At 38.9% G+C, this 14767-nt stretch overlaps 1 protein-coding gene across 6 annotated transcripts in view; it reads right to left on the reverse strand.

Annotated features, from left to right (window-relative positions):
- The window catches only part of macrod2 (mono-ADP ribosylhydrolase 2), a 423644-nt gene that overhangs the window by 106590 nt on the left and 302287 nt on the right, over positions 1-14767 (reverse strand). For all 6 annotated transcript variants that reach the window (XM_042432917.1, XM_042432916.1, XM_042432915.1 and 3 more), the window contains exon 7: positions 1287-1317. In XM_042432917.1, the coding sequence (XP_042288851.1) occupies positions 1287-1317 (31 nt within the window). The remainder of the gene's footprint in view (positions 1-1286; positions 1318-14767) is intronic.

Below are 14767 nucleotides of genomic sequence, written 5' to 3' on the forward strand. Positions count from 1 at the left end.
GGTTAAAACAAAAGAAACATCTAAAATTATATGAACTGTCAAGCATCTGAACAAAAGACCTTTTGGCTTCAGAACAGTTCCAGTACTCCTTGGTTTTCTGTCCTGACATGTTTTAGAGGTAGGTTACATCATTCTTTAAAAAGGAAAGCCTCTAGCTCTTTCAGTGATGGAGATATGAACCCCATAAAGGTTTAATGCTTAGTTCTGTTGACTGGGGAGGCCATGGAAGTGTTACAAGTTCACACTGATGTTTAAGAAACCACTTCTGAATTAGTTTTACATTGTACACTGGGGCACTATCATCTTTGTACATGTACTGTTTGTGGAAACATCTTGAGGGAACAGTGTTTGCACCATAGAGAGCACCTGGTCTTGTAAAATGGTCTTTATTTCCTTGGCTGTTATATGATTATAGAGAGTGATCAGAGCACCTAACAACTCTCATGAGATGACTGCCCAAACAATTATAGGTCCCTGATCATATTTAAAAGTTTCTGGCTCACACTGGCCTTTATTTAAATAGTTGGAAAAGCATTTTAGTGTGCAGAATTGCCATCTTGGCAATTTGACGTTATTCTTAAGGTTACCAGAGTTGTATTTGATATTATGGAAACACATTGCTGCTGACTTATTGTTAGTGACAGCCAATATGAATCTGCTTGCTAATTAATACTTACATATATGGCCTTACTGTCATTATTAGAGCTTGTGTGCAAATTCAAAGGAGAACATATACTATACAGTATGTAAGAATAGTGAAAAAATAATTATTAGTTGTCAGCAGAGGCAATTCACTACATTCCATAAACTTCAGTAGTTTCCCTGCATCAAACATCTTCTGCCATTATAACTTCAAAGTCTGTTCATATCAACAAGTTTGGCATGTTTTCCATGTGACTTTGTTTAATGAGCACACTAGCTCTTTGCCAGCGATGCCTTTCTGCATATCAGGCCTGGTCCCATGAGGGAGCACAAACATTGTTCAGGGTCTCCATTTTGTTCACCTTACACTAGGCTATGTCTTTGTGCAATATGCTGTAAGGTGAACTTGTTGGTATGTTTGAACATTCTGTTTTCTCCTTCAAAGACAAGGTCTCTTCAATATTTTATTTACATTATTTCGTGTATTCCCTTAATCCAGAATTATGAATATACAGCCACCGAGATAAGATTTGCAACATGAGGCATGTACGCAGTGGTAATGTGTGCAGGTTGTTATGGTAAAACATGTATGTAAAGCACAAAATACAAAGTCAATTAAAGAAAATAGGAGAGATTAGGCTTACCATAGATGCCTGTGGATATACATGGGAAGGCCTGTGCAAAAAAGAAAGAGAAATAACAGTCAAAGCATGTTCACACAGGCTGAGTAAATTAGACAAAACAACTGTAGCTTTTATCAATCCCATTAAGCACTAAATAACAAACAACCAAGGTAAAATGCCACCCAGGATGTCGAAATCCAATCAGCTTTTTTGTCAGTCTTTAATTTCATTTCCCTTTGTAGTAAAACACACTGAGCATATTATTTCTGTTCAATTAGCTATTACTGTATAAAAACCACAGCAGAAGAATTCAGTCTTCAACTACTTTAAGTAAATGTTGCATGATTGTTTATATCTGGATTAAACTGCACCTACTGTTGACCTCATTCCCAAAAGGAGCAATTTACTATTATATGTGCCTAAATTCATGGATCCAGAGAAGTCCATTGTGAACCACACTCCAGCTCCCATACACAACACATAAACACACACACACATGCACACATACTTTTCTGTTGACCTCCAAAAAAAAAGGCACATTACACACATCCTGGATTTGAACACACTTTCATACACATCTATCACAATCACAAAACAGGCTGCTGGAGAAAATTCTATCATGTACAGTTGCAACCAATGAATGTGACGACCTATTAGTGCTTAATGCCTGCACTTGATGCCCATAACAGTCATAGTTTGCATATGTTGCCTGAGGGAAGAGTGGAACAGACTCATGTGAATTCATAGGTACATGTAGAGCTCACTGCTTAATATTCTCCAGCACATGAATATCCAAACGATGGTGGATTGATCAGGGCTGCCCTTCCATTGATGTTTATGGAACTTTCCCAAGAACTGAAGCTACTCCACACATCACATTTTGTTTCAGACTATGAATCTGTATTCTGTCAAAAGCATTGAATTATTTAAGCTTGACGACTGTTTACAACATGATACCAGTGATTTAGGTAGGAAGTTGCAAAATATGGACTTATTCTGGTCATTCTGTGTAAAGTTGGAGCACACTGTGACTCGGCTGTGTCTGAACGAGGACAACTCAGAATGAAGGTTTTCAGCGCGTTTGATTTAATTATGACAAAACCAAACACAGAATTGCAAAGTCATTGCTGCCACATTTGGATCAATAGCAGGGATCAATAATATCCCACCAACCATTGAAATGCAGGGACACATACACACACACACACACAACACAAAACAGACATGCAGAGAAACAGGATAAATATTCTGAATATTAACGCTTTCATGAGCTTACCAGCAAATACCTACATATATTTATGGCTGTCTTTTCCAAAAACATTATAAAAAGTAACCACCTTGTAATAGTTCTTGCTTTGTAGCACTTTGCAACAGACATATTATTCAAGCATGGCTTTATAGCTTAAAATAGTTCCATTATTCTTTACTTCTGTGAGCAAATATATTATGATACATAGGCCTTGCTGTAAGCTTTCCTATTTCACATTCATCTTTTTAAGTATATTAATAAACAGTAAAGAGAAAGGATTTTTTCAAAGGTCTCATTTGTCCTCAAAAGCAGCTGAATACGTGCTTTAGTTCCTTCATTCATCAAAAGGCCAGCCGCAACATTAATATAATAAGATGACAAATGAAAAAAAAGAGGAAAACATTTCACTACCAGCTCACAACTGGATTAATTTAGAGCAACAAAACACTACAGATATTCATCAAAGAATAGCACCCATATGTGAAATTATTCCAGTGCCAAAACTAAGCCCAACAGTTTGTTTTGCCACACTGACCCTGTCAAGTTGTATTTAGAAACATGCTGTTGCTAGCAGCCGTGCCAAGATCATTTCATTTTGGAGCTGAAAAAACAACTCACAAATGTGGAAGAGTAAGATAGTAAATACAAGTCTGTATGATGATTACACAAACAGGTAGTCAGGGTCTTTTCTTCAGTCTTTTCAACTGAGGAAACATAATTCACATGTAGAGAAAGTAAATATTTGATTAAAAACATTAAAAGAATAAAATATGCAGATTTGTCTCTCTGAAGCATCATAACCTATGGCATCAGCTTTGAAATGCAATGGTCCCTCTGTCCTTGCTTTAAGCAAAGAGGAATGGGTCTCTGTTTGTATTCTTATTTACCAGTTTTCAGGTTCTGCCTGTCAAGGTGAATCTTTCTTCTGTGGGGTGATTTAAATCTTTTACCGAAGCGTTGACCTTTCCAGATGACTGTCTGGGTCTGACACAAACCACAGATGATGAAGCGTGGAAAAAGCATGGCCATTTTTAGTCCTGTGCCAAGCTCTGCCCGTGGCACATACTGAAGTATATTGAGATCGAGGGCACATAATGGTTAAATAAAAACAGATAAATTATATCAGAAAGAAATAATAACTGTTCATAATTTTGATGTCAGCCAAAATTGGTGTTTCACATCAGGAAAGATGACTAATAAATGCGCAAATGAGGTGCAGTGCTTCCGATATGTGTACTTAAAATGCATGGACTCATTAGCAACATCTTGGCGTTTAGACCAGTGAAATCCCAATACTTTTAGCTACTCTTTAAATGATGCCATTACATTTGGCAACAGTCAATACAAATATGAATCAAGATTTACCCCAGCAAGAGGAATCTGTGTGAAGCTGTGTAATAATAAGGAGAGAGAGGAAAATGAATTTAATCCTCAGCCAAGATGAACATTATTTCCTGTCATTGCCTCCAGCCAGTCTCACCTGCCAAACTGATCCTGAGCCAGCAGCCTTGTTATCCTCTCTTACAGGTAGCTGAAAGGCCATGATGTCAGTCTCTTCAACTTGAACTCCTGCTCTGAGTGCAACTAAACTTTGACACATTTGCAGGCTGGTGCAATGACATACCATCAGCGTAATCAATTAAAATCTTTTTTTATTAGTTCCCTGGCTGATCCATTAAAGAGTATTGATCCACCTGGTGTGAAAATGCATTGGGTAATCACTTAACTGGATGCTGTAAAGATCTGACACCTTTGTGGCACATGCAGATGTCAGTTACTTGTTTAAAGGACAGTTACTGCCAGAAGTGAAAAGATGTACCGTATATTTCCAATAAAACTGCAAAGACTAGAGTGCATCATGGCAGAGGTGTCTCCATTTCTCAATAAATCAGCCACACAGCAAGCATCCAATAAACAAGATGTGCACAAATTATAAATATTACAGCTAATCAATATCTGTAAATATCAAAAGGCTCAGTAGTATTCATAAGCTTCAAGTTTCATAAAAAAAAAAACAACGTAAATATACAACTTTCCCAATTTCAAGGTGAGCAAGGGAGGAACAACAGTACCTGTTGACTGCAGCAGTATCTGCTTTACTACTGCATATTTACATGCAGAGTAGATACAGACGTGACAGTCAATCCTAATGGAGCTGTTCATTATCAAATAGAGCTGTAGCCTTCACAGAGACAGACAACAAATGACTGCTGGTGTCCTATAGCATGCAAATGCAATAAAACAGCTACAGCAGATTTCAGAAGTAGCCACAGTGTGCTACATAGTAAGCTTAGTTAAGCATAGCCCATTTTTCTTTCCCATCAACACTGGGCCACCGTAGAAGCTATTTTGATAGTTGTTAGCGTACATATATGTACATATGCTTACCTTGTATAAGGCCCAGTGTTAATTAGGACAGCCAGCAGTATATATGCAGTCATGACCTATGATTCTTGCTTTAGGTTATTATTTCTTTCTCTGGCTGCTCATTAGAAGTGAGTCAGCATGTCTGCCTGCACCTTGGCATGGGGCTGTGCCTGACATGTTGGCTTGTTGCTGATTTTCTTTGCTTAGGGAGTGTTCGGAAATTGGTCACCAGGGAAATTATTCTGTTGCTGGGTCTCCTCCCTAATCTATCACATCACTTTAAAGTGGAGCACCTCTCCTCTCAGCATCTCAGCACACTTATTCAGCTCACAGTATATTAAGTACGACACGGGGTGGCTACAGTGATTATTGTTGGCAAAGCTATACTTGTGTTACTTTAATGCTTATTTTTTTTCATGGAAATGATGTTAATTATCATTCCCATTTACTGTAATATTGACAGAAGAAATTGGATTTTAAATGTTTTAACTGTCACTCCCACAGCTTATTAAAACAATGATTTATTGACTTCAAAGTGTGACTTGAGTTTTGCAAAGACAGTGCTCATAAAACCAAGTCACTGTTATTCCACTGAGAGCATGATAGCCTGCAGCTTTCAGTCATTTGTTAAGCAGCAGGAAATGACACAGTGAAGATGGCTCAACCTGTGGCAAAATGCGGCTGTCCTGCTGTAGCTGTCACCTTCCCATGCTGCAGGCACTGTCGACTAGCCATGAGCAGACAGGTAAAGGGGAGAAAACCATGCATGGGCACAGTGACTGCAGGATCCTGCCGGGGGGAGCACCTCGTCTCGGCTGGCTGAGTAAATAGCACTGGACCCGGGGTGCTGCCCCTGTAGCTTGAAGCCTCCTAGCCTGTTTGCAGACGGAAGCTATGCTTATAAATCACAGAAGCAAGGGGAGACCTTGTGCAAATGCAACCACAAGTATGTTATTATTTGTTGCCACAGTGTGGGCTTACATCAGAGTATCAGAACATGAATCCAAGAGAATCCTCTTTGTTGACTGCTGTAATTCTTTAAGCATGTAGGTCATGCCTGGTTTCTGGTGTCTGAATCAGCTACCTGCTGCCGCGGCTGCTGCTGCTGGGAAGAGCGTCACGGTTACAGATCAGGATATTCAAATATGACACATTAACACCCTTTTATTCTGCATAATACCACACTCCATATTCTAATGTGAGCACTGATTGTTTGAGTGTCATTATGCTAAATGGAGGATGGAGGAATGCAGAGGGTGAGAAACCTGGAACCTAATGGCCCGAGTCCCACTACCGGTTTTTATATCTGCCATGACCAAGTGTAACTATTATTACAAAAATATCTGAGCATCCATTAAGGGCTCTGTCTCAGCATCACTGGCTGTGTTTACATGCAGGGACTAACTAACTGCCTATGATACTCTGGAAAACAGCTTATTTAGGATAAGCTGTTTGCATGCACTTTTGCTACCCTGTGATGGAGAATCCTTGTTATAATGAATAAACCAGAACAGAAGATTCTTGTCCTCCTCTAGGGTCTTGCCAACAATAAAATATGAAAATGTGTAGCCACAAAGTAAATCCTTTCCCTGAGCAATGGAAGGTAATGTCTAATAGAGAGGAGAGAAATGACAATCCAAACTATAGAACTTGTAAATACTGCTTACCGCAATGTTTTTGTTGGCATCAATATGTATCTATCATGCTGTGCGAGTGTGAGTCTGTAGCGGCAAGGAAAACAAACACTGAAAGGGGAGAGATTTTCCCACCTCCAAGTAAAACATTTAATACTGATATATACCAGCCATCTTAACTAGGTCTTCTATAATCACAGTGTGAGAATTGTCCAGTTATTCTGATCTAAATATAACGTTAAAACATGTAACGAGGGCTGACATTTGGACTGAACCAAATATCGATGCAGTAAATGGACATAACAAACTCTCTTTGGACATAATGAAGCTCTGGGGTGCTCTATGATTGCCGTCATCACACTCAGTTCCACAGCACGCATCCCATCTGCACATGCAAAGGATGCAATGATTGCAGAGGAAGAAAGACAGGCTGTAGCATGTCTGTTAGCTAAATGTATGACAGGGGTGAGATGAATTGGCAGAAAAAAAAAGGTTTTAGCGCTACAGCTAGTGGATAAGGCAGAGCAGTAGAGCACATACAAGCAGATACTGAACTGATGGCTGCTTGATTCATTGGTCCATGACCAACTGTATGGTTGATCAACCACAGTTCACCCTAAAGCCCACAGCGACAGTGAACAGGTACTCTGAGAAGCCTTTTTAATACAACTTGGTGTTCACATTAGGAATTGTAATGCAACTTTAAACATAAAAACTTACATACTGCCAACCAATACACTGAATATACAAATACAATCCAGAGTTGGCTGGGAATTGTTCTCTTTCTTATTATTCACATCACCATGATTTCCCACAGAGGTCCGCTGGTGACATTGATTCTCTCAATGTTAAAGAGGGAGCATTTAGAGCAGCATAAAAATGATACTACTCTGAACTGAGAGCACATGCAGAACCAACGTCTGCTCATATTTATGTATGAGGACTCTTGCTCAGTATCAGTTGAAATTATATCACTGACCACTCAGCAACAGAGAGGCAGAGACAAAAGAAAGAAATTCACATCGATGAGACAAACTGACTGACCTCTACCTGACCCGCGCATGATTGACAGAATTCAAATGAGTGGGCGAGGAACATGTCAGGTAAATTCAATAACAAAATCTATTCCTACCATTGCACTGTAGTGGACCACTCCGCTATACAGCTGCAGGCAGACTTCTTGTCAGATATTTTCTGTTTTTTAAAATATAACTTATTGATTAAATTAGCATGCTTGTGGTGGGTGAAATCAAGGCTCCCGTGTGGGCTGATCTAAGAGGCTGTGGAGTGCAAAGAGCAATAGACTGACAGTTGGGGTAATAGACCTGTGGCTTTGTTGTCTCATCATGAATCATCATAAAATACAGTGAATTGTCAAACAGTAGATTTATTTGAGAACCAGGACTTTGAGACTATTATTAAAGAAAGATCTTTATTACTCTTTATATTCTATCATATTTTTTTGACCTCTGTCCTGTTGCCATTATAATTTGCTGTTAATTCAAACATTTTTATCTGTTTTCACAAGAACTGCAAATGAGAATGTATCTGTATTAATAGATTAGTGAGCATAAACAATATTTCTGCTGCCAAGAGAAAAGAGGTGGAGAATGGCATAACTAGGTTGCACTGTTGGAAATAATGTCACAGATAAAGGTGTCTTTTTTCCCACCTTCATTGGCAAATAGACTTTATTTGTTCCAACAGACCACAGCCTTGGCTATTATTTGAATACCGGCTTTATTTGACAATTTATGGAATCTAACATCCGCTACCTTTAAAGCTTTGAACTTTACTTTGATTAAGATCCTCACCCTGACATGATTATAATAGTCTTATGAAATTTTTATTGTATTTATCACAAGAGCCATGGCATTATAAACTGAGGAAGGCATTTTGATTGGATCCTGAGATGGAAGTGTGAAGCAAAGAAAGCAGAAAATAAAGGACAAGATGTATCTCTGGTAATTCTGTGCAAAATGTTTGATTTGAATATTTGAACCTCAACGCTCACCAGTGTAGAAGACATCATTCAATATGCCTCAGGGCATTTAAAGCCTGTGACTATTCCAATGAGTGCTTAAGAAATGTAGAGCATGTGTGCATGGTGTGTAGCGTTAGAAGTAATTTGCATTTTGGAAGCCTAAATTACAGGTGGGCATAAAGAAAATGATCAAAGCAGGGAATAGCAGGATTCTGTCTGAAACTATCAAACTGCTGTTTCATAAGGTAACTCAAAGTGAGAAAGTCTGAAATAAAAGATAAAATGGAGCCTAGAGAGAAGCCAAGCCAAATATCCCTCTGTGGAACATAAAGCCAGGGCATATGTGAATTCTCAAACATCCATACTCCGTGTCAAACTGTTTCAGTAGATATTAGCAGCATATGGAGCTGAGAGGTTCGGATTATAAGTAATCCTAAAATATAGCTTATGATTTGTACCGCAATAAAAGATGATTCCCAAGTGGTTGATCTAAATGAATAGTAAAATAATAATTATGGAGTATTTTTCATGAGACATTACTTTAATTTCCATTCATAAATCAACAACAGCACATTTAATTAGAGAAAGAGGAAAAAAGGGTTTCTGGTCTTGCAATGTGGTATGGTACCCTTCTAACGTAAGGCCACTAATTAAACATTTTTTTTCCTTTCAAGGCATCCTTCAACATTTCAAAAGCACCATATCAAAGGGGCTTCAAAGTCAAAACCCCGTTCTAAAAACCTCATGAAGTGACAGAACAGCATACATATGAAGACAAGTGACCTGCTGCATGGACTCTGTCTTTGTGGCAAGACCAGTATGAGACAAAATTCATGTGTGCTGCATATTGCATACTAATGACTGTCACTGGAAAACCTGGATATAAAAGCCTGGCTATGCTCAGGCAGTATTCAATGACAAAAGCCTTGTTAGCATCCCCAAGCTGACCAAAGTGGTTTGAATCAAACTACCGAGCTCACCACTGTCATCTGCAGAGAAGATAGATGATTGATGATTTAAATCAACCTTTTGTCTCCATGCATTATTTATAGCATCAAAGGTTTATTGATGAGCTACAGTGACTACGTTTACATGCTCAAAATATTCTGGTTTTTGCCCTTATTTTAAAAAAGACAATATTCCTACTAAGGCTAATATAAATGAATATTCCACTAATATTCCCGTTTACATGAAGGGTTTTCCTCTGCTACAGTGTGAATGGGAATCACAAGATCTCTGCAGGCAGTGAAGTAAACCAGATAGGTGAAAAACATTTGTGAGCTGCTGCCTGATATTTTTAAGTGATATTGATATGACTGATATAATAAATGTATAGTTAAGGGAACATCCAGTACCTAGATTGTTGTTTACCACACTGCTGAGTGTTTTTGGTGCATCACACCGAGTTGTCACCATCAGTCCATGGCTGCATGTCAGGATAATAACCAATCCCCTCCGTCCCCATCGCTATCCTGAAAAGCTCTCCTCTCATTCCTCTCCTCTGTTTGCCATTCTGCTCCAGCATATGTCATTTTGCACAACCAGTTACACAACCAGTCCGTCATGCATCTCTATCCCAGCCTTTCAAACTGTTGGCTAGCTGGTTTATTTACAATGCACAGAGCTGACTGTAAACAGGCAAGAGGCCATGTGTCGCAAACTGCGGTAAAAACTCCAATTGATATGCATATTCCTAATGCGTATACATGTCCAAAGAATGCTTCTAAAACCCTAATAATATTGGCATATCCCACATGTATTCGGAAAATGCTACATTGGGAGTAAGGCCAATTCAGAATATCCAAACGGGATATGCTGTTTAATTGACCCGTACCAAATTTGGAATATTGTCATATTTGGAATAATAGTCAGTATGGTTAGGGGTATGTTAATAAGCATCATTGAAGGATATTTCTCACTGTCATCAGGACTTTGGATATGAACGCCTGAGTCCCAGTAGATATGGACTCCCTACAGCCTGCAGGCCATTTCCACTGTATACAGCCTTTGAAGGATGACTGATTGCATAGTGACAAAGTCATATTTTGTCAGCGTAACAACCATAAATGACAGATACATAGAAAGACAGGCAAACAGTTACACTGAAATATTTCACCATTTCCTCCACCTTGTTTATACAGAATATACACAGTAATTACACAATGTTGCTAACTTAACATTACAGCTACTGTATGGGACTCCAAAGCTTATTTTTGTTTGTTTGTTTTTTTTGTTTTTTTTTAGTGTCTGATTGTATAAATCGGAAAAGCTAAGGAAAATATTACCCAGATGAATTTAGATGGGAGATCTGTATAGAATCATAACAGATGATAAAATAGGCCATAACCACATTTCCCAAAGCACTACATACAAAATAAAAACCAACATTCGTTAAGAGGCCCACCCTCATTAACTGCAAATCGAATTGCTCTCTCTGCACTACAGTAGCAGTGACCCCTTGGAAGCATGGTAAGTACATAATTATTATTGAATCATGGGGACACAAATTTTCCAATTAGAAGAGTGAATGTTTGTGTTTTTTTCCTGTATAGTGTAAGGCAAAACATACAGTATACCACTGGGTAAGTCTGTTTCTTCTGATTTCTTCATTGGCCTTGTGTTTTAGGAATAATTACTCCAAGACTTGAAGCCTGGGATGTTTTTGTCAACTGGGAATTTAATGGACTTAATGAACTCTCTTTGTTAACGGAAGCTCAGGGTGCTCTGTGATTGCCTTCATCGCACTCAGTTCCGCAACACTGCTGATAGCTCATCCCATTTGCACAGCTCCAGTGATACACAGCCTGTGTGAACTCCTGTGATGCAATGTTAGGGGGAATAAAAGGCAGGCTGCAGCATGTCTCTGAGCCAAGGTAGGCTGGGGTGAGATGAATGGGCTTGAGAAAATAAAAACAGTGCTGCTAGGCAGACAGATAACTAGAACCCCATATAACTGGAGGGCTTTTTTCACTTCTGTTGGAGGCTATCTATTTCCCCCGTTTTCCAGTCTTTGTGCTAAGCTAGGCTAAACATGTCTCTGAGGTATCTCTGTACTAAATGTGCAGAGATGAAACTGATATTGATCTTCTTATGTAACGCTTAGTAAGTCAGCAAATATTCCTAAAATGTAAAAGTATTCCTTTAAAGTTTGAATAAATCACTCTATAGATTATATTGATATATACAGGGCCTTGGATTGCAAAGTACAGCACAAAAACCTCCACAATAGCAACAATACTGCCTTATTTATAAACTCTATACTAGACTACAACACCTATACATGATCTAATTGTTAATGTCAAAATTCATCAGCTTATTTGAGACCTCCTCGCTAAACTGTGGGTGGATTTCAGTATCTCACAGCACACTCATATGCATACTCTTGTGCAGTTAAGGAATCTGCATGTATACCAGAGCTTTTGTTCAGAGTATGAAAGCCTGTTTATCCATGTAGTCTGTGGGCAGACTAGGTCTCAGCAGCACACTTACACCTTAAATCTCCCCACAACATAAAGCCATAAATCTGAGCTTGCCCAGAGGTAAGAGCAACTACCACTAATTAACTGTAGCAGGATGAGAGGTCAAGGCCTGTGTCGCATTAGCGTGAGAAAACACTATTTTTCAATTTACAGTATATTGGTCTGGTGCGTTTTAAGTAATAAAGATTTAAGCTTGCAGTACAATGGGCATGAATACAAATACACATGCTGTGTACACAGTAATTCATGTTTCCACCCTCACTGCAGCTATATGAACACAAGGGCTTTCAAATGAGATGACTAAATTGTCTTTATACAGCTGACACTTTAGATATGATGTCTGCCTTAGGGAATGTCCACAAAGCAAGATCACTGATCCAAAGTAAAGCTCAATTTAGGCACACAGCACAGAATTGGTTTTCAATGAATATGTCTAGCCCTTAAAGGACTCTGGTCCAAGGACACAGTAAGCTCTGAGGAGGTCAGCTCTCCCTCGGTGCAGACCTGTGGGCCATTCTCTCACACTTTGATCTGAGCTCTGATGATGGTGTGGCAGGCACAGACTCAGGAGTGGAAGGATTAGGGACAGGAGGGACATGGGGAGTGACAGCTTCCTTTGTATTCATTTTATCCTCATTTTGAGCATAACGGCAGGCAGCATGCAAACCAGTGGCTTCTCTAAGGTGTTTCTTTTTCAGGGTGTAAAATCCTCAACTCTTAAAAGAGAGATCAAAGGCGAAGCAGGCTCATTGATAACTGTATAATGGCTCACTTTGAGAGAACAGGCGTTTTGCTGAGATGGGCGCGTGGTTCAAACTGCGAGCTATTAGTCATGCTGTCGGCTCATTTCCATATGTGTTTTATTGTCTCATGGGCAAAGGCTACTGCACCTATTCGGATTTATTGCACTCAGAGTAGATCTAATGATATTTACACCTACGGCAAAAACAAAGGACCTTGTATCTCTTTGTCTCCATATGAAAAGGCTCTTGAAAGGTGACATTGTGAATGTGCATTTCAGAAGTGCGCGCTTTTCTTTGATGAGCTTTTAACCTTGCTTGTCTGGAACCATATGAAGAAACATAAAAGCACAGCTGTCTCAGAAAGCATTGTTTTTACAGATTGAATATGAATTCAGCAATGCAGACATATTTTATGTAAGGTGACAAGGGATATGACAAGAACAAATGCTTGGTGAAAAAAATAAAGAACAACATGCTTGTTTGGGTGCTTTTTTTACAGCCACAACAGTACTGACATATGCTGCTCCTCAGCATCTCTGAAGTTCATTATTAAACTAATCATTAAAATTAAATACCATATGAAATGGCTGGTTAGCCATTATTGTAGTATTAATGTTACATATGGCACTGGCTACATAGCAATTAGCCATGTAGGCTATACCTTTATTGGTGTCAATTTTATCATTAGCTCTTAGCCATAGCTGTAGTGTGAATTCGAACAGCTAATATAATATTACTAATAGTCCAATGTAATATCAGCTGCAGTCCAGTGTTGCTTTCCACAGTGAGTAAGTTTACACTACTACGGGGTTTGATCATATTCTGGATATGTGATTTACATTGAAGAGAAACCTGGTTATTCATCTCCCTGTACACTTGATCATAAAGGCATCAGGTTTCTGATCGTCAGCCTGCAGGTGCGTCTTTGATTCCTAAACATCTGAGTCACACATTTCTGTACAGACTGAGTTACCTTTACAGTAGAAAATGAACATAGTTTCTGGCTGACTGAACTCTGCTGCATTTACTACTGAGGTGGATTTAGCTTCTCTACCTGATCACCAGTAATGTCAAACAAGAGCAACAATACAGTTCATGATCTGCATTACTGACGTTAGACCTTCCCTTTATTTGGTGTTGATCATCAATTACCATTATATTATATTATAATCAGTTGATGACTTCAGGCATGGCAGAGATAGTGAGAAACCTGGATAAGGTGTTTACATGCCACAATATCCCTCTTTCTATTAGCATACTCCAGCTAGCATCCAGCTTTCTCCAAACTGGTGGTGTTTACATGTGAAACACATAACTGATATACTCCAAAAACCTGATCACATCCAGGATACTTGTGCTCATATAAACAGACTCAGTGTTTTACAACCATTACTATCTGGATGTATCTATGCCAGTTTCTACTTTGTGACAATGCAATTTCAATTAGATAATCCATTGGGGTTTTCAATGGTTTACTTAGCTTAATGAGACTCTTCTCCACCCATGAAATAATTTCTTTAAATTACCAAGGAGAAGACATGTTTTTTACAGGACAGAAACATAATGTATGTTAGAAAAATATAAAGCCAATAATGTTGTACAACAACAGGTTCCTCCGTGAAATTTCATAGAAATGCACAACTGCTGTCACAGAAGATAGAGTACCAAAAAATCCTGAATATGTTTGTTTATGCAGTACATACAGTACGAATTCACTGTCACTGCTTCACTGTAGTAATGAAATGTGTATGAGGAGACACAGAATTTCTCTGCTCATGGTCTTAATATTAAAATTTCTGGAAGTACAACATCACTAAGGGTGTTGTTGTTGCCCTGTTCCCTCCTGCTTCTAATCCACTCTGTTTGAGAATCATGAGAACACAGACTCCCGGTGGTCACCGGACGTAAACACTGCATGAAGGTAATTACAATGGGATGAACTGCGGCTAGGATGCCCTGGGAGGCCTAATCTGATCCCCTGTCCCCACACTTTAACTGATCTGAAAATGTACACACACCAAGCCTGGCAGCAGCCATCTGAATCTC

Source organism: Thunnus maccoyii, chromosome 14 (assembly GCF_910596095.1).
Source record: "Thunnus maccoyii chromosome 14, fThuMac1.1, whole genome shotgun sequence".
Lineage (NCBI taxonomy): Eukaryota > Metazoa > Chordata > Actinopteri > Scombriformes > Scombridae > Thunnus > Thunnus maccoyii.